The sequence below is a fragment of the Orbicella franksi genome, chromosome 6 (genome assembly GCF_964199315.1).
Source record: "Orbicella franksi chromosome 6, jaOrbFran1.1, whole genome shotgun sequence".
NCBI lineage: Eukaryota > Metazoa > Cnidaria > Anthozoa > Scleractinia > Merulinidae > Orbicella > Orbicella franksi.
This window is the reverse complement of record NC_138150.1, coordinates 25,202,565-25,223,154: the sequence shown is the minus strand read 5'-3', so window position 1 is coordinate 25,223,154 and position 20,590 is coordinate 25,202,565. Positions and strand designations below refer to the sequence as shown.

Genomic DNA, 20,590 nt, shown 5'->3' with positions numbered 1-20,590 from the left:
TGTACACAAGCCTTCTGTGGGTAACAATCAACTCAGTTGTTCCTAATCAATATTGCAATATTCTACTTTGTAGTTCATTCAGGAGCTTTTCCCAGAGCTTCAAAACGAGGAGTTTTCAATCAAGAGGCTGAAACTTCCTTCACAGCCTAAGAATTCTCTCAGATTGCCATTAAACCAGAAAAAGAAACCAACAGTTTGTGGCAAGTTCAATGACTCTCTCATTAAACTTGTGGTTGCCATGAAAAGGTAATGTTTCCTATTCATACAGAGGTTTAGATTTTTGACCAACATTCAAGATTTCTGCTTCCTGTTTGTTTGGGTTCTGTGTTCTCGAGACGTTTTCTTGAAGAAAATACTGGCAGCTCACATAGAGATGCTTATGGATTGATGCTCTAATGATCTTCTTCACTGCAGTTACCTAGCGTGCATTACTTTAGAGCATAGTTACATATTGACAGGTTCCATTTGTTATGTTACTTTCCCTGTTGAAAGAGGCCTAGGCGGCGGCATGGCCTAGTGGTTTGAGTGCTGGATTTGTATTCAGGAAGTCCCAAGTTCAAATCCTCCTACCTACCAGTAGATGGATTTATGTTTGGTGGTACCAATAGTGAACTGGTTAGCCGCCAACCAGTTGGGATTTTAACAAGTTTCTGTTAATTTACATTGTAAATATGTGTTTGTTTATTTGAAAGGGCCACAATGTTTCAAACTACTTAATTCCTTTAATATGCACTGGTACTTAATTAATAACTCTTAATTAGTAATTAATAGTTTTCCTTTAATTTCGGCCTTTCTCACTTTGTTCTTGTAATTGTTATTCTCTTGTAGTTGCAACCCTTTCTTTGTCAGATGTATTAAGCCAAACAGCACCAAGGTACTTGTAAAGTGTATTAGAACCTTAGAAAAAAAAATTGTCGTCTCGAATTGATATTTTTTTTATCATGTCTGTACTCTGTTAGTTTTTGCCCATTCTACAATACTTAGTATTTTTTTTCCAAAAAATCACTCTTTTTCAGACTGCAGGAAAATTTGAGATTCCTCTTGTTGTTGAACAGCTGAGGTATTGCGGAATTGTGGAAACTGTAAAAATCCGTAAAGCTGGCTATCCCATCAGATATCTGTATGCAGACTTCATAAAAACGTAAGACACCCTCAGCTTTAACCTTATAATAGAGATTTTTTCTTACTCTTTGTAATTGATAATTAATCCAATTGTACTACGTATTATCAAACATATATCACTTATAGATTATTAGTTAATACATAGACTTAATACTGTTGAGTTTAAGCTTAAGCAGCCATGGGTGGGGAGAAGTGTTGAGAACCTTGGAAGTTTCAGCATTGCATAATACACAGTATATATGCAGTATCAATATTCTGACTGTTTCAATGTTTTTTCTTCACTTGGAAAAAATTTTCATTAATCATTTTGTGCAATACTTTTTAGGTATTCTTGTTTGTCATTGCATCTTGATCTGGGCAGTCCAAATCCAAGGGAGAATGTGTCAAGAATTCTTCATCTCATTGAAAGAGTTGAGCCTGCAAGCTACCAGTTTGGCAAAACAAAGGTTAGTTGTGTTAAACTCAATTGGTTATTAAATTATACATTTTAGATTTGAATTCTTCTATTAGTAATAATAATAATGAAGAATTTGTAGTGCGCAAATTCCATGTGGATATGTTTACATGCGCATTACAACTCAATTATCTAAAACTAAACGTTGCAAGCCCTAAAATTACAATTACAGCTAACTAATCTAACTCACAGAAGTGGTGGTTGTCAAAGGTGGGGAAAAAATAATAAAATAACAAAGATAAAATAAAACATAATTTCTAACAGCTAAAATTCTCAGAAAATTACAATATTATTACCTTTTAGGTAGGTACATGTATATCTGAAGGACAGTTGAACAAAACTGGAAACAGTTTGGAGATTTTTTATTATGACATGTACTGCAAGTAGGAAAAACTAGCAAAAAATGTGTGCTACATATGGAAAAATAACCCTGGTTAAACTGCTAAACACTCAGATAGTTCGCAGCACCACACCACGAGGTATCAGTGTTCAGGGGGTTCATTAAAGGCTGGGCACTGGCCAAACTGAGTGGCTGTGAGGATGATTTTTCCCGCCTGGTTTGACCATCTTGAGGAAAGTTTTTCATAATAAAGAAGTTCAGCTCAACAAGTTTTGCCTGCCTGTGAAAACCAGTTGCCCCCCCCGCCCCCCCTGCTGAAAATGTTAATGAAACCTCTGTATCAGTGACGTACTATTCAAATCTGAATGCTTGGATGGAGGACTGCTGACTTGAAACAGGTTGCTTTAAGCTTGTTGTTGCTAACCTGATTAACTATTCACTCATTTAAATGACTGCATTTGATTATAATAATTATTAAATATTGAATTTAATTTTTCCAGGTCTTTTTAAATGAGGATCTTCATGGTGCCTTGGAAGATGCAAGAATGTCCAAGCTTAATCGCATGGCAGTTGTCATTCAAGCTAGGGTTAGTATTAGGTCATGCTGAGAGAGATTTAAAATGGAAAAAATAAATATTGAATTTGGGCCTCACTCATTGTTTGAGTGGAACCAACACTCCTAATTCCAATTCAGCCAGGATAGTGGACCAGCATGAAACCAGCTAAGGTTCATGTGGCTTCCTCATTAAATATTGTATTGTTTTTGAAATTTTTATTTGTTTCAAGACTGCACATGTTTTTGGAGAGTGGACCACTATGGCAAGCCGTTTGTAGCAAAATTTAATCCTTGCAACATATGTTTAATCCTTTAAATAACGGTTTTATTTAAAGATAGAAAAAGGCATTCAATCCAATGGTAAATAAAAATTTTGGTTCAATTCAATCTTTTAATTTTCACGATTCAATCCAATACCTAAAATATTGATTCAATCCAATACCTAAAATATTGATTCAATCCAATACCTAAAATATTGATTCAATCCAATACCTAAAATATTGATTCAATCCAATACCTGGAATATTGATTCAATCCAATACCTCGAATATTGATGCAATCCAATACCTGAAATATTGATTCAATCCAATGCCTCAAATATTGATGCAATCTTCCTGGGCCGAGCGCGGCCAACAGGAACGAGAGTAACTGAGCACTAGAGAGCACTGAAAACATGGCGGGCGAAGGAGAACTAGATTTAGAAGTTGAGTTTCCTAAGTTTCTTGCAGATATCTTGGATAAAACGGAAATAATTTTTGAGAATTTTGACTCAGAAGTTGCAGAAGTGCACGCCGAAGTTCTTGATCAAACCATTAGTCTGCTTAGGTAAATGAGACATTGCTACAACCGAGACACAAGGGACACGGAAAATTTAGATTCCATTACTGCCGCTTTTGTAGATGTAAGTTAACCACTTTTTATGTGACAAACATATTTGTTTATTAAAAACTGTGTGTGCTAGCTTTTTGTGGCAAATAACATAAACTGTGGCAAATTTTGCTACCACATTGGTCTTTGGTATTGTGCATATTTCTGCTGTCCAATCATTACTGGCACACCAAACTTTGAAATGTAAACAAAATTTTTGCTGTGCCGTGTGCACAGTCAAACATGTTTCTCACAAAAACTGCTTGTGTAAACCTGGCTTTAAGTTATTTTTGAAATAAGAACCTTTACATTTCACAAGACAGCAATCATTGAACATTGGAATGTGTTTTAAGTTTTTCAATGTTGTTGTCTCATGTTTTGCATTATTTAACCCACATGTGGTACTTCTTTCCTAAAAACGATGTTTTTCTTGATATTCTATGACAAACATGGCACCAATTTGTTGTGAATATTATCGGGTACCCAGGGCTCAAGGCTAACACTACTGCCAACTAGCCAAACATTTCAGTTTTGAATAGTAGATTTTGCACTTTCACTAGCCATTGTGACAATCATGATGGAATGGAGTATTGGTCTACTGGATGAAAACAAAATTGAGAATTATCCTGACAAAGTAAAACTGAAGAGAATAGAAACTAATGAAAACAGGGAAACTATGAGTGGATTTCATGGAAATAATTGCCTTAATAAGCATATGATAAATATTTAACTATTAAAGGGAGATAAAAGAAAGTGGTAACACTGATAAAAGTACATCAGAGATTGAACATAAGCATATTCAAGAAAAGCAGGATTCGTGTTTGTGGGAGTGAAATTTTCTTAGTGATTATTATTAACATTTTAGATGCAACAAGAAATGTCCAAGATTGACCACTCTTATAAAAAAGTCAGTGAAGCTGTGTATGAAAAAGGCTGGCTGGTGCAAAGTTAGTTTTGGCTAGTGACATGAGTCCTGTTAGTAGCCATTACGCCAGTGCACCAAGAGGTTAGTCTTGTGTCCTGGGTACTTTTGAAAATAAGATAACAAATTAACCTTGCAACATTTTAACTCAGTTAAATGACCTCGCTCTCCATGAGTTCTCGTAGCTCAGTGGATAGAGCGCCCGCCCGGTGTTTGGGAGGTCATGGGTTCGATTCCTGTCGGGGACTCAGAATTTTTCTTTGTCCCACGCTCGTGTCATGTTGATTAATTCACCTTCACATTTCATTACCGAGCTTAAAATTCACCATCATTATTAACTTATCATTTTAACATCTGTTTTGATAAGCACCTGAAAAATCTACAGGGCAGAGTAGTGCACATGGCAGTTATCAAATGCCCTGATTTCTCTTCAGTTTAGTTGTGTTGCTAGAACGGTTAGGCATTCTGTAATTCAAGCAGTTTCTGAGTTTTGTATATCAATGAAAAGGAAGATGAGAAAATAATTTACTTGATACAGGGTGAGATTTTCTGTTGTAAATTGAGTTGCAAAAATACTTTAAGGGCCATAATCTCCTTTACCCAGCCCACACACATGTAGTATTATGCAATTGTCAGTTGCCCAAGTTTAACTGTCACTAGTTCTAGAGCCTCTTGGAAGATGTCTACTCCCATTTGACTTGATTATCTTAAGGGATCTAGCCTTTCCAATACAAATGACTGCACTGAATCATGTTGTCCCAGGTCAATTTCTTCAACTAGAACATTGTTATCACTGTCCAATGGAGTTGGACCATCAGGATCATCACCATAGTATTCAAAATCATATGACTTTCCATTTGAAAGGGGGTTTTCAGGCTGCATCATATGATTAAGCCACATTTGGTATGGCAACCAGTTTTTTTTCTGTTCTTACATTTTGGTGGTTAAAAGCTTCAGTGAGATGGCAAAAAGCAAGGTTTATCCTTGGTTGAAAAACTAAGTGTAAGGTGGAAAGATGCACTGAATTATCAGTGTCCAGGATGCCTGACAATTCCATACTACAAAAAGTGTAAAAGTACAAGTGGGAAGCACAACGGAAACATCCCCCCACAATCTTTCAATTCGTTGGTTGTGTTGATGGCCCTGCAGTGAAGCTGCCCCTCTCTTCTCTTCTAACCTGCTCCATTGTATCGCACACACCAACGTTTTCAACACTATGATCTACTCGTACTCTCGAAGGCCAAAATTCTCCGTCTCTCTTAACGGCATCCAGAAACAATTCAAGAACTGTTTCTGCTTTATTGTTGGCACTACATTTCAAAACATTATTCTCCGAGAAAATCCGTCTATACAGCCGAATTAGTATTTTCCATCGGATCAGAGAGTGATGTCCATCCAGATGCCAAAGCGAATTTACGCACCCCATCTCAAGACAGTATTTTGGGGATCTAATTTTGCTAACCTTTCTCTTATTCTTCTCCGTTGAACCCGTAACCCAATGGACTTAAAGAAACCTGCAATGAAATTATATCCATACTCTTGAATGATTTCGGTTCCTTATCAGGTAAGCTGTTGAAACCCCTCATATCTTCTCAGCCATACACTGTCAATCTTCTGTGAATTATCCATCTCCAAACTCCAATCATCTTTGTTATCGTTGTCCAGATGAATCCTAGTCCTCAAAGTTCCTCGAACACCTCAACAGGAATTTTAAGAAATGGTCTTCCATGATTCCAACTTCTGAGTCAAAATTCTCAAAAATTATTTCCGTTTTATCCAAGATGTCTGCAAGAAACTTAGGAAACTCAACTTCTAAACGCCCGCCATGTTTTCAGTGCTCTCTAGTGCTCAGTTACTCTCGTTCCTGTTGGCCGCGCTCGGCCCAGGAAGATTGCATCAATATTTGAGGCATTGGATTGAATCAATATTTGAGGTATTGGATTGAATCAATATTTCAGGTATTGGATTGCATCAATATTCGAGGTATTGGATTGAATCAATATTCCAGGTATTGGATTGAATCAATATTTTAGGTATTGGATTGAATCGATATTTTAGGTATTGGATTGAATCAATATTTTAGGTATTGGATTGAATCAATATTCTAGGTATTGGATTGAATCGTGAAAATTTAAAGATTGAATTGAACCAAAAGTTTTATTTACATTGGATTGAATGCCTTTTTCTATCTTTAAATAAAACCGTTATTTAAAGGATTAAACATATATTGCAAGGATTTAATTTTGCTACAAACGGCTTGCCATAGACCACTGTTACAGTAGTGCAACACTAGAAAGCCTTTACTTTACAGGCCTAGTTCAGGTGCTCTATGCTATAACTAAGCATGTTCCCGTACATGTTCTTATTATATGGCAGCTTGTGTTTGTAGCCGATATAATGCGCACTATGATTGGCTTGCATGCTCTGATTCCAGGGCATTATTCTTCTGTAATGCCCACAGGCCGATTATGCACCTGCAAAAACAAAACAACTAGCCATATTATTAACAACTTACTAACCTCAAATGTTTTGGTCTTTCTGGGAAAATCTCAAACTTCAGCCTTGCAGTATTGACCGAGCATTTGCTCGGTCAGTGTTGGCAAGGTCTTGGTTTGAGATTTTCTCATAGAGAGCTCACAGTCAGTTGATGAGTAGTTAAAATTCAAATTGTAATTATAATTATATTGGAATCATGATCGTTCAGCTAACAGACATAATTAAACGGACCTTACCTATCGCTGTGACTTTTCTTTATAGATGCGTGGATACTACCTGAATAGCAAATACCTTAGGATGAAAAAGGCAGCTCTTGTGATCCAAAGTAACACACGACGCCTTCTAGAAAGGTACATAGTATATCTTAATTTGCTACCAAGTAGAGGTATTAGATATAACCTGACATTTTAAAATTTGTATTTCCTCTTTTATCTCTCTGTACCCTGATAGGGATGATAAAACAAGACAAAATTCTTCTTTAGTTTTTCCATGCATATCCTATTTATTAGTTGAGAGAATTCATATACGCATTAATTAACTGGTGACCTATATGTAAATGCAGACATTTCTCCTTGGCAATAATTATTTTTAATTCTTGCAACTTTCATAGCCCAATATGATCTGATGTACTGAGATTATACTTTGAAATGTTAGTTTTTCTCCCGTATAAAATTGTTACTTAACAACATTTTAGCAAAAGGTTACAGTGAAGTGACTAGTGTGCTTAACATCTCCATACCTACTTAGGTGGTGCATTTTGATTGGCCATTGGAAAGTAAAGTCGTCAGAAGGCTGTCAAAAAGTTGTCAAAAATTAAAATGAAATTAAACTTTGTGTTTTGTATTAAAACAAGGTTTTGTTTGGAAAGACAAGTGGACATGTAGTATAGTGAACAAAATTTAACATTTTACATTTTCAAATTATGCTGCTAATGTAGAAGCAGGTGGGGACAGCTGTTAGGTCACTTGCAGAAGTTTGCTTTCATTTTGAGTTCTCTCCAAGCTCTTATATATGTTAATATTATCACATCTTCACTCATTTTAAACACAGGAAGAAATTTCTGAAGGCAAGAAAGGGATTTATCCTGCTTCAGGCAGTTCACAGGATGAGGCAACAGAGGAAAACATTTCTGAAGGTAAGTTAGAGATGCTTAATAACTAATATTTACATTTTACTGTTTTGTTATCTTTAGTCAACAGTCAGCCACTAAGTGCTTTCCTTCACATCCAGTTCAACAACTCTGCTTATCAAACTTTGTAGCAGGAGTGATAAAAAAATGTACTAACATGAGAAATAACATTTTCATAGTAAGGCTCAATGGAATATTTTTTAAAGTCTAGTGGGAAGAGATCAGTATACTGGTTCAATTGTTCCAGGGGCTACTAGCTAGCAAACAAAATTATTAAAAAGTCGTTTAGAAGTTGGTTACCTTGTTTGTAACACAAGGCAGCGAGGATTATGTACATGCATGTCCTCTCATCTTTGTTGGGAATGTTTGCTAGTGCGTCTGAAAATTACTGAGTATGAAGGTTTAACCTCTTTTGTCACAAGAAAGAGGTTTCGACTCTTTGACTCTGGTTTTGAAAGAGAATAAAATGCAAGGTCTAGTGCAACAGTAAACAGTATTGTTTGATTGATCTTCGGGCCTCATACAAATGAACATTTGGGTGAAGTGTGAGATTTAAAGTGTAAGCTGTTGGGTGTACTACGTAAAATGTTAAAATTATACATGTTTATAATCCAACAAATATTTTCGCTTGTGTGCAGTTGGTCTAAACATGTCATGTGACCGAATATTCCGCAGCTGAAACTGGGGAATATCCAAGAATATTCCCCAATTTTCAAAACTGCGCGTGTATGAAGATATTGTTAGTTGAACATACGGACGCCACTGCGTGCAGTATGAAGATCAATCAAACAATACTGTTTACTGTTGCACTAGACCTTGCATTTTATTCTCTTTCAAAACCAGAGTCAAAGAGTCAAAACCTCTTTCTTGTGAAAAAGATTTGAAGAATAATAAACACAATAGCCTCCATTTTGGGCGAAAATATGCTCGGATATTTGTCCTTGGACATTATCTGTTCCTCGAGGCACACAGTTTTCCTCGAACTACGCTCTCGCAAAACTGTTCACTTCTCGAATAATGTCTGCGGACAAATATCCAAGCATATTTTCGCGCCGAATGGAGGCTATTGTTTATATATAGAACGAGATGGGAAATGTAAATAATCAGCTATTTCCAGGTTGTCTTTCACCTCTGTATCAAAAGAAGTCTTTGTGTGAATTACCATTCATATGAAAATGAGTTCTGCCTACAGGTTCATTTTCATGCAAATCAAACTTATTTTCATATATATTCATGAAAGGTTTTACATGAAGACTCGTTTTGAAACAGAGGCACAAGGTAACTCAGAAGTGGCCTATTGTGGATTGTCAAGAGTCAAATGTGACTTAGTGAATTACAGAGTGTGGAATGAAAGTAGCATGAAATTTGAAATGTGATATTTACCATGGAAAAAGTGATTTTAATCAGAAATGTGAAAAATCCAAGAAATCTGGAAAAGAAAACAGGAATTTTCAGTTTCAGAAAATACTCCCCACCCACCCCATAAAAGATCATTGATAATTTTAAGGGGGCTGGGTCTCAAAGGCCAGAAGGTTTAAAGGAAAGTATGAAACTAAAAAGGCTTTTCTAGAGGGTTTTTTCTTTCAGGGTGGGGGGAGGTGCAAATCCAAAGACCTTGTCGGGGGGGGGGGGGTATGGATATTTTCTGGAGCAATACCAGTGCTATACAAAATTATCACATGACTGTTAGTTAAATACTTGGGTGTGCATGTATAATAAATTATTATTTATGGAATTCTTACTTTATATCTCTCTCTTACATGCAGCAAGCAGCAAAAAAATATAATTTTGGTCAGGAGGACCTGCTTATCTTTATTTAAAATGAATTAGAATTTCTTTAAATTTACTGCATGTATCAAGTACGTCAAGTTGAGAGAGGTTTCTCACATTTTTCCCTGCAATTTCTTACGTGCAAGTAAAGCCATTATTCTTTTTTACATTCATGTTGATATTTTTTTCCCTGTTTTTCAAATGCTAAAAATTCTGTATACTTAATATTAAATTATATCGTCTGCAATACAAATAAAATAATATAAATAAAGTTATATACAATAAAATACATGTGATGGTGCACACTTAGGTTGACGATTAGTCTCTCTGTGTGTCTTGTGGTGTCATGTATGAACAGCCCCTGAAGCTGTGTAGCAAGCAGTTTTTACTTTTATCAGGTCCTAAATATGTGGTCAGACAATTCCTATTCATTATTTATTATTTTACCTAAGAAAAGAAATTGAATATAAATTAGGTCATATAGTTGATACATTGCCAGTGTTATTTAAACACCTTAAAGGCAGCTGGTTATTTTTGGTCTGTCATTCCAACAGATTGATGCCTGCCATTCTTTTTAATAATAAGAGAACTAAAAATTAGGAACACTTTTTTATAAGACAGTATTTGAGATTGAACTGGTTATATCACTGTGTTGTTTTTGCATTTTGAATAGTGCTGTTTTGCTTGATGTTTTATAATTGGTTAAATTGATCTATTTTGGACATGCTTCTTGAAGAAGATTGGCAAGTTATGACAATGAAATAGGCATTTATGGTAATTATAATTGTGTTTGGTTCATAATTTGTGTTTTAATAAAGGAGCTTGTTTCTCATTTATACTGTGTTTTAAGCTGAGAAGCTATGGAGGTTTTTGAGTTGCAATAATCAAGTTTATAGACACATCGTCAGGTCTCCTAGAGCTACATTGTAGAAAAAAAAAAAATTTTGTGCAAACTAACTTGGATGATTTTTTTGTTGATTTTGAAGCAATGTTGCTGCTTGATCCATACATGATCAGGTTGTCCAGGGTTATGGCATATAGTTGTGTTTCTGTGAAATAGGAAAACGGTTTTTTACCTTTCACAAGATTGGCTGAACCTGTTAAGTGACATTCATGTCAAGAATCGACACTGCCAATTGGTAGGATTTGTTTCAAAGAAACCACTACGTTCTTTTGAATACTTGTGCTGAAGGGAAATTAAAGTTTTTATGAATGGAACTGAGCGCACAGTAATAAGAAGCTTGAGAATTCATCATGTTATAAATTCATGGGGGTGCTTGTGACTCACACATGGACTGTAACTCATGATCAGGTAGGTATTGATGATGAAGATGATCCTTAAAGCCTTGTCTTTTTTTGTTCTCAAGCTTTCGTTGTTCATATATTTGTTAGTGCTTGTTTTGAGGATTTTATAAATTTAGGAGAACGTGTATTTTATTTCTTTTTATGTTAATGCTGTTATTATTGGATATAATTGTGTATTTGGTAGCTTACCATAACAGCTCTATGTACTTTTTATTTCATACAACTTCTCTAATTAATCCTTTATGCTCCATTTTCAATACTTTAATAATTTTTTTTTTTAAGAAGAAAAGAAATTGGAACTTGCCGTGGAATAGAATATTTCCAGACATTTCAAGAATGTTTGTATTGGCCTGTCTTTAGAGGGTTGTCTGGATAGCGTTGGATATTCAGACTGCAATGCCAGAAAACCGTGTATTCAGATATCTCTCGCTCTCTATAATACAATGAAAAGTAAGTTTAGTCTGCACTAGTAGGGACTATTTTACATTCATTTCCGTCCTGTTGTGCCATGCCAAATGGGAAACACCAACTAATTCTAAGCGTACATTTAATCTTGTTAATCCCTTCCTATGAACTCACTATTTGGGTTAAAAAGTTAAAGACGAGAATATTAGCAGAATATTTACATAGGAGGTTAGCTTGTTTACCGAATAGCTGACAACTGGTGTCATTTGCACTGGTGTCCTGCATTGTGTTAGTCTTGATAGATGCTTTGGTTTGCCAGTATCCTTAACGTGATGTGAAAAGTAGCGTGTAGTTTCAAATTATGTGAAGGCTTGACCATTATCACAAGCATGAGTTATTAACAGAAATATCGTAAACTAATATGTATTTTGAATAAATTTCACGCTGGTGATAGCTGATTTCTTCATTAGCATAACAGTGTCAAATTCCATTGTTATTGATGACTTCATCTACATAAATAACTGTCATTATTGAACATAGTCAGTAATATTAGCTCTTGTTAGCCTGAAACAACTCGAAATATTTAGAAGCCAGTATGCTACTCGAGTCAAGCTGATTTTTAAATCAATGAAGCAAATTCCATTGGGACCGATTTCTATGGTTTACACATGAAAACGAATTGACTTTGTTGGGATTAAACAATAGCTGGAATCATTTATGAATTTTGAAGTAAGTAAACCTATGGTGTGAAGCACCTTTAAGATATATTAGCTCACATATTGTTTGTCCTAATTTTCAGAGAAAACGAAACATTTTCCTTCATTTAGCTAAGATTAGGACTGTTTAGAAATGTTTTGTTTCGTAGAACTGAAGTGATAACGCCACTGTTCATGAACAAACGTTTCACAAAATTTAAACGTTTGTACAAGAAATTCTGAGGTATTTTGGCAATGTGTGGTAGATAATATAAACAAAGCTTCGATATGGTGATAAGGAAGGTTTCAGATGCCACTGAGCTGCAGGTATTTACCACAGTAACTAGACAAAATTTGTGATGATTAAGTGCTCAATGTTTTTACCAGTTACTTCTTAAATATGAAAGTTAGAGCTTGCATGCGCTATGAACTTGGCTTCAGTGAAGTATATCTTTACACCTATACATGGTAATTAAGCAATTCCTACATTCAAATACTATTGAGTTTTGTAGTCCTATTTTCATACATGGTTTTGTATGACTGAAATTAACCTTTCTAGGTAAATAATCTCAGAGAAGGGTTTGTGTGTAGTTCCTTTTGAACTGTCTTTTTGGGATTTAAATTGCTTGCATTGTTAATTTATTATCGCCTTTGCCTTTTCAAGTTGTGTTCATTTGTACCACTGCACACAATTATTGAATGTATCCTGTGTTTTTCTGTATGAATCCGATGTTAACTTTTAATTAAGCCTTGGAAGTCAAGTTGTTATTAGCAGCTTTGATACGAAAGACCATAAAATCACTCTGGTTTTTGTGTTTATTTTCTTTTAACATATTTTAGCGTCTGTGAATTGACGAGATTGTGATTATTCGTATTGCACGGATCAGACTTTTAGTTTACTTGTTGGTTGTACTTAGTAATACAAATGTAATAATAATTACTGTGGTTTTATCTAGTCAAGAAAATATCACATATAACTTGATTCAGTTGGCATGTTCTAACAAGTTTAATCCAAAGAAGTTCATCTGAGTCGAGTCGAGTTTTACATTATGTGTACATTCACACATGCACTGATCTTGGCGAGGCATTGATGTGAGAGTGAAAGCAAATGCTATATCTTGTTTGGTTTTTCGTTTGTACTGTTGATCTGTTGATTTATCCACATTAGAATTTTCAAGTCATCGTTATTCATGTGTGGTAATTAGTGATGATTAGCCTGTCTTTCAAGAGCATTACCGATAATAATCCACCGTTCATGATTTATTAGCGTTATGAAGTTTGAACTATTAGGGAGTTCACAAAACCACGACAGTGACGCCGAGGACAACGTCGATTAATAAATGGATTTATATTTTACCCACGAATCTCGCGATACTCTAAAGTCATTTAGTTTGTTTAGGGACCGTTCATTTTTTATGAGGGAGGGGGGGCTGGTGGGATTTGGGAAGCACCATTTAAAAATCGCATGACCCCCCCTCAGCTTACCAATTTTTTCACATGGCCCCCCCCCTTATAGCGGTCATTTTTTGGGATGACCTCCCCCCCAAAAAAAAAAAAATTGAACAAACAATATTTAGATTTCAACTTTTTAATATTTCTCTATTATCCCCCTACTTCACGTTTTGTGCTCACTGTGAAGACAATATTTACAATCCCTATACTACAGAGAGCTGTTGTTTGAAAAACAAATCAAAAGAAAGGGAAGTCAATTTCGGATCTCCTAGTTATGGTTCGCCCTGAGCGTGTGGCATTTGGCCTCTCATTGGCATCTCCCTCATCTGAATTGATGAATGCCCACAGTTTTAATGTAAAACAGATCAAATGTATAGAAGCTAAGTTGATGAAGGTCACGCAGGACATGGAAGCACTAGGAAATAAGAAGAGCAATTATAACAGCATATTCAAGGGCATACTCAAACAGCACATCAACAAAAGGAGAAGGAAAAAAGAAAACCGCAGAAAGTCAAATGAAAGAAAGAGGAAGCGGACTGAAAACAACGTCCAACGAGTTTATGGAATCTGTGTTGGAAACCCGCTAGGAAATGATCTTCCACAATGCCTTGTGTACCCTCCTAGAACGGCCGTCCCGGAGGGGTGTATTAAAGTTGAGGATGTTGCCACGTCGTTATTTAGAAAAGATGGGCCATACATCGCACAGCTCTTGGAAGGGAATTATTTCACCAATGCTGCAAGAAGCAGAATCACCACCAACCTTGAGCAGGAAGTCAGAGATTATGTTTACACCTTCATGTACCCTGAAGAGTACACTCTGACGGAAAGCATTGCTGCTTCTTGCAGCATCGGTGAAAGAGACTCCTATAGCAGCACAAGCGGCGACGAAGAACTCGACGACAGCGAAGATGAAGATGAGTGCCAGTGAAAGTTGCATTCGAAAATAACAGTGTTAAGTACTTCTTCTCAGTAGCTACAAATGCTTTTTTGTCGCCAAACGTTTTTTTAAAGCAGAAGGAAAGTTTGTAATAAATTTGTATCCTGCCTTCTATGTTTATTCTATGGCAATTTTTTTGATATTCAAACATTATGCCATTTTAAAGTTTTACTAAAATATTTCACGTGACCCCCCCTTTTTCCCTTATTTTTTTGGGATGGCCCCCCCTCGAAAGCCATTTTTTTTCGCATGGCCCCCCCCCAAATCCCACCAGCCCCCCCCTACCTGATAAAAAATGAACGGTCCCTTATCACTGTCAAAACTATCGCAAAACTAAATCCGGGACACAGCGATAAATTTGAAATAAAAATTTAAAAAATTAGCCGTCGGGGGTTCACGTTCTCCAGACAACGCAAAATTTGGTCATTTCACATTGTTGTCTTGCAAAGGACGGCAAATTGAAGACTAACTTGAACCCTCGCTTGTTTGTGGGCCAACCAAACAAAACAAGAGCAAGACACTCTTGTTTATTAGACCTCAACATTCTTGTTACCAGAGAAGTTTTGAGCCGTGTGATTTTAAGGTAGTTTATGCTTTCACTGATTCTTCTTCTGTTTCTGTTTTTGTATAGCTGCAGAATGAGAGCCGCAAGAATGCCACTGAGACGCAAACAGTGGCTGACCCTCCTCCAGCTGAGGAAACGGTGGAAATTAGAAATGTTCCTGAAGTAGTAGTAAGTATAGAATATTAGCTTTAGAAGTGCTATCGAGAACTCCCTTTTGAGCTAATTGGGGACTGGCTGACTGACTGTTTGACTGTCTGTCTGTCGGTCTATCTGACTGACTTTCTGACTGTCTGACTAACTGACTAACTCATAGACTGACTTTCTGAATTACTGATTATTTGACTGTCTGTCTGTCTGACTTTCTGACTGTCTGACCGTTTGACTGTCTGACTAACTGACTGACTAACTGACCGACTAACTAACGCATAGAGGGGGTAAGTTTCTAAAGAAACTGTGGTGTTGCGTCGGTGGGGAGTATAATAAGATAATTTGGTTTTATCAACTGGGTTGATAATGTGAATTGGCCACCGTAAAGAGATTCGAAAGCTGACGTATCGAGCGTTAGCCCTTCGTCGGAGCGAATCGAAGAAGTGCGGGTTGTGTGTGGTTTACATACGGAAAGATGGAACTACGCTATTGGCTGGTGCATGGACTAACGCATAGACTGACTGTCTGAATTACTGACTATTTGACTCTCTGACTGACGGAATTAATAGGCGGACAGACATACCCGTACTGACAAATTACCAGCAGATAGATGGACAAACGAGACAGACACGTGAGACGGATGACTCATAACCAGGAAGTTAACTGTGTATGTTTTTGTTTCTTTTGGAATGAGGTTGTAATCAAATTTTCAGTCCGCTCGGCTTTTAATAATCAGCACCAATACTTTTCACCAAATTGAAATCAAGTTACACGAATAACAAAATGGCCGAAGTGCAATTACTCATCATTTGATTATTTCATGTTAATTTTTGTTTCGTTTTCATCACAGGAAATTGAAAAGCAAATTGTGACAGATGTCACTCATCTTGAAATCCCTGCAGATTTGGCACTGGTGTTTGCCAACATTCAAGGTAAGAGGACAACTATCACACAGGAACAAACCACGAAGAGTCCAGAGTGCGAAATTCATTCTAAATGTATTTCCACAGTCCACATCATTCTCATTCTTAATCTAGATTATAATACAGCATTGATTCCACTTTTGGAAATAACGATGTAAAGGAAACTCAGTAAACTTCATTCAAAAGCTCCCACAGCCATTGTTTTATGGGTGTAGAATGATCTGCAGTGCTCTTCGTCATAGTATTAATATAGACTTGAGACCAGCCAGTAATTTTTACAAATGGTGTTTTCCTGTGCACTGCCACAGAAAGGTTAACGGCAGTAAAATAGACGACTGTAGTTTAGTGTCTTTGTATTTAAAACTGCTATGCTAACGAACGAAACTTGAAAAAAATCAAACAAATATTGCAACAAGAACATGTCACGTGACCAGTTCTGAGGTAGTGACATAACTTGGTTGAAAAACAGAACGCAGCAGGCAAGAACTAAGTTAGTGGTAATGTGCAAGATAGGTTACGTTAAGCACGGCAGGGCTTGGGAATGTGTCACATCACTGAATATTTTCTATATTGCTTAAATCATCAATAATCCATCCAGTTTAAACGTGCGAAATCATGACCGCGACGGTGTTTGGATTTAGTGTTGATTGAGAATATCTGATTGGCTGTATTTCTATGGCATGGTATAAAGTGTTTTATACCCACATCAAATTTTCAGCTCTCATTTTTTTTTTGTTTTTTGTTTTTGGAAATGTGGTAAAACACGGTATCGTGGGTTTGATTATTACATACATCTAACGAAATGTGATTACAAGTTTAAAACTGACTTCTTTCCTACATCAGGCTGGTCCTTGACCCACGGATCCTCAGTTCACGAAAACAGAGGAGATGTCATAAAGCACGAGTATGCAACATCAAAACTACCAGATGATATTAATGACTTTCCTTTCTCCAAGTTCGTTCAGGAACATTTTCAGGTACAAATATGTCGCCTGTGTACTCAATGTAGAATCGAGTTCAAAAACAATCGAGGCCCTCCTTAATTCGGACAGTTGGTCAGAGCTTTGTGCACGTATTAGGGCGGTGTCCGTGTTAGGCCTATTTCACACTAGCGATATAATAACATAACGACATCATCGCGTAAGTCGGTAATGCGAACATTGACATAAAGACATTTTTTCCTTAGTTGGCTATGTCACTTAGTTCGTTATGTCGCTAGCGTGAACTAGGTTTTAGATAAAATTAGTATGAATTCTGGTCTCTCGCGCTAAGTCATAGTTAATTGAGGGGAATGGTTGTGAAACTCGAAAAAGTTCTTTGTTGTTAATGTATGTTTTTGTTCTCTTTTTTGGCCTTGACCGTGCACAAAACACAATAGTTGTTTACTACTGACCGAGGAACTAACCAACAGAAATGTGTTGATTACGTAAATCATGCATAGTGCATGAACGCAAAACAAAATATTGTGCATGGTCGTGGACCTTCCAACATAAAGCTTGACATCTTTGTTTGCTCTTTTGATGTTTGCCGGGCTTCATAACCATTCCCCTCTACTAACTATGGCTAAGTGAACTGTACGTAATGTAGACGAATCTGTAGTATGGCGGTGTTCCTGAGGATGGATTCGACTTATTGTTAATAATAACTTGATAATATTATCTTCTTCTTTTGCCGGTACTTGCAAGACCATGTTGTTCAATACATGTACCTTGAACTATTCATTGATTTATATCAGCTACACACTTAAAGCCGATTTTGGCTGGTTCCATTTGGTCTCTCCAGTTCAGTTTCGCTGTCATGGTACAGATTAAATCTAGCTCCTGAAGTGTTGTCTTGTTGAAAATGCTTATTTTTAATACATTGTGATGATATCTATTGGCTGGGAAATTGAACAGATATTGTTGCGAGTGTCACAAATAGTTATAGCACGTACACTAAGGTTATTTATATTTCACGCGGATGTTGGCCCTTGATGTTATCGCTTATGGAATTCCCAGCACGGCTGTAAAATGCTGTGAACAGAATGATACGGATGTCGGTGGGCGATAGCTGTAGTAGATATCACTTTTACCAGTCATAACATCCGTTGATGATGTGAAATTGTATTTGTGTCAGTTTTGATGCTTGATCAGTACAATCGTACCCGATAAACAAGATTATCATAGTGGTATTTCATGGTTTGGTTTTGTTACTGGTGTAAATGTGATGTGGACGTGCTGGGAGAGCAGTTGTACAAGCAGTTATGCAGCCATAAAAGTCATAGTCGCAGCCATAGTCGCAGCCATAGTCGCAGCCATAGTCGCTTAATGCTACAGAAACTGGAGATTAGCGCCGGTCAGATGGACAACTTAGCTCGTATGCAGACGTTACCTTTACCCATAAATTTTCAGTTGAATAGAAAGCTTCCGTTATTTACTCACGTGCAGTATATATCTGGGCCATAGCCTGTTCAGACAGACAAACAAGATATTTATACTGTGACTTCCGTGCTCCTCCTGTTACCAAAACCATTTAGCACAGACAACATCAATCTTAAGCTGCGTCATGGTTTTTGCATCTTAAAAAGTTTAGCCTAAATTTTTCAAGTTCGTCGTTTGTAATCCGTGTTAATCCTCTCCATCTTTAACCATCCTTGTTCCTTTATGGTTTATTATTATCTCTTTGGTGTTTGTCTATTTTTGTAAAGTAGCATTTTCAGGTTTCCTTCAATTTAAAGGTAATTTTGTACCTGGCCAAAATAACTTGAAATACCGCGACTGAGCTCCTGTAATTCATGGGAGTTTGTATGAATTTTTGTCTTGGTAGAGTGAACACCAATGGCGAATGCTACGGGCGCCTTTAAGAAACAGCTTGCTGCCTATAAAGTATTCAGACAGTGTGATGGCTATCGGTCTCTTTCAGCTGGTAGGGAGTGATTTAATGCTTTACAGCCTGAAAAATCAAGTCAACGTAATGAATTTAGTCAGTATATTAGCACTTAAGGATTCTTTAATTATATAATCTGTTGATGTCTATATGTGTAAATAATGATATTTAAAGTGTCTTACAAGTGTGGTTGTATTCCAGAAAGAAAACTACCAATCAGTTGTTTATGCGTAAATTTTTTGTTTGTAGCAAAGTGTTAAGTCTTATCAGAATTCAACCGAGCAAGAACTGCTCTTCCTCTTTCTCCTTCAATTGCTAAGACACAAGAAACGTGGATTAACATGGCTTTGCTCTGTCAATACAGGTTATGCGATTCATGGATGATGAATCCATTACTGGTGTCAAAGAGTTTGCTGTTGGAAACTACCTGGTCCAGATGGTTAGTTACTTGTTATAACAGCATGTAAGCTGAATCGGCTAAGTGGCTGGTTTGTGTTTGGCCCAAGAAAACACCGCCAGAAACCGTTTCTCGATCTTAATAATGTTAAGAAGAAGACTAGTCAGTACTCCAATCAAAGGGAAATATATGCCTGGACTCTTTTCTTGGGTTTTACTAAAAGAATAGTTTGTGTTCAAAGTAAGTTAAGAGTGGACTATAGGTTTCTTGATTTTCATAAAACGTGTACAATTTGTTGTTGCCTCTTTAGGGCATTTTCAAGCCCGAATTACGTGAGGAGATGTTCTGCCATCTTTGCAACCAAACTTGGGGAAACAATTCTGATGCAAGCAATGAAAGAGGGTGGCTTCTTTTGGCGCTGTTTTTGTGTTGTTTCGCCCCATCAACAAGACTCTACAAGCACTTACTCAAGTAAGCTGGTATTTTAAGAAATTTTGCTGTTAGTGCCAACTGCAGGGGCGTGGCCAGGTGGTTCGTGGATCAGGCTCGATGTCAGAATAGACTATCAGCATAGCTGACGTCATTGCGCTATCGTCAAGAATGCGAAAATCCCCGCAACGTTTTGCCCTTAGTTTTTTATCCTCTCTGAGCAAATTTTCTTGCAAATTCTCTGAGGAGAACATTTTTTCCTCTTACCAATGAAATGTGTATGTAAACAGTCGTTCGGTGGGCATTGATAGCCTGAAATAGGGACAGAAACAGACTACGAATTTAATTATCTTTGGGGCTTGTTGCATTGTGTGAGGGTAATCAGCGCGTAACGAGAGGCTGTTTTGGTGTTTATGACCTTTACATTGAAGTTTTCTCAGTTGTCTCGTTTACGCGCCAACCTTGGTAAATTCTTCATTGGTTATCGTTGTGAAGCTTAAAACTCTTTGATTTTCGTTCACCTCAGGTACGCTTCAGACCAAGCATTCAACGGCTATAAAAGCTATTGCCAGCATAAGATGCTGTGTTGGGACATGAATGGGTCTTCTGTGGCACGATCACACCCTCCCACTCTGTTAGAATGGCAAGCAGCAAAGTTGAGGACCAACATGGCTGTTGAATGCCACTTTCCTGATGGTATGAGCACATTGTTCTTGACTAATGCCCGATTCTGTATTGCTTGTTAATTTTGTATGATAACGACTGAGTATAGATCAAATTCAGTCTCTTCTAGTTTAGAATCAGTCGGCCTCTC

General features: G+C 36.9%; 1 protein-coding gene across 2 annotated transcripts in view; it reads left to right on the top strand.

Annotated features, from left to right (window-relative positions):
• The window catches only part of LOC145490659 (unconventional myosin-XV-like), a 63,582-nt gene that overhangs the window by 21,666 nt on the left and 21,326 nt on the right, over positions 1–20,590 (top strand). For both annotated transcript variants that reach the window (XM_081469742.1, XM_081469743.1), the window contains exons 19-32: positions 74–246; positions 829–874; positions 1,017–1,141; positions 1,448–1,568; positions 2,417–2,503; positions 7,019–7,107; positions 7,808–7,892; positions 15,082–15,183; positions 16,013–16,094; positions 16,929–17,062; positions 18,891–18,989; positions 19,315–19,389; positions 19,658–19,818; positions 20,303–20,472. In XM_081469742.1, coding sequence (XP_081325868.1) covers positions 74–246; positions 829–874; positions 1,017–1,141; positions 1,448–1,568; positions 2,417–2,503; positions 7,019–7,107; positions 7,808–7,892; positions 15,082–15,183; positions 16,013–16,094; positions 16,929–17,062; positions 18,891–18,989; positions 19,315–19,389; positions 19,658–19,818; positions 20,303–20,472 — 1,549 coding nt within the window. The remainder of the gene's footprint in view (positions 1–73; positions 247–828; positions 875–1,016; positions 1,142–1,447; positions 1,569–2,416; positions 2,504–7,018; positions 7,108–7,807; positions 7,893–15,081; positions 15,184–16,012; positions 16,095–16,928; positions 17,063–18,890; positions 18,990–19,314; positions 19,390–19,657; positions 19,819–20,302; positions 20,473–20,590) is intronic.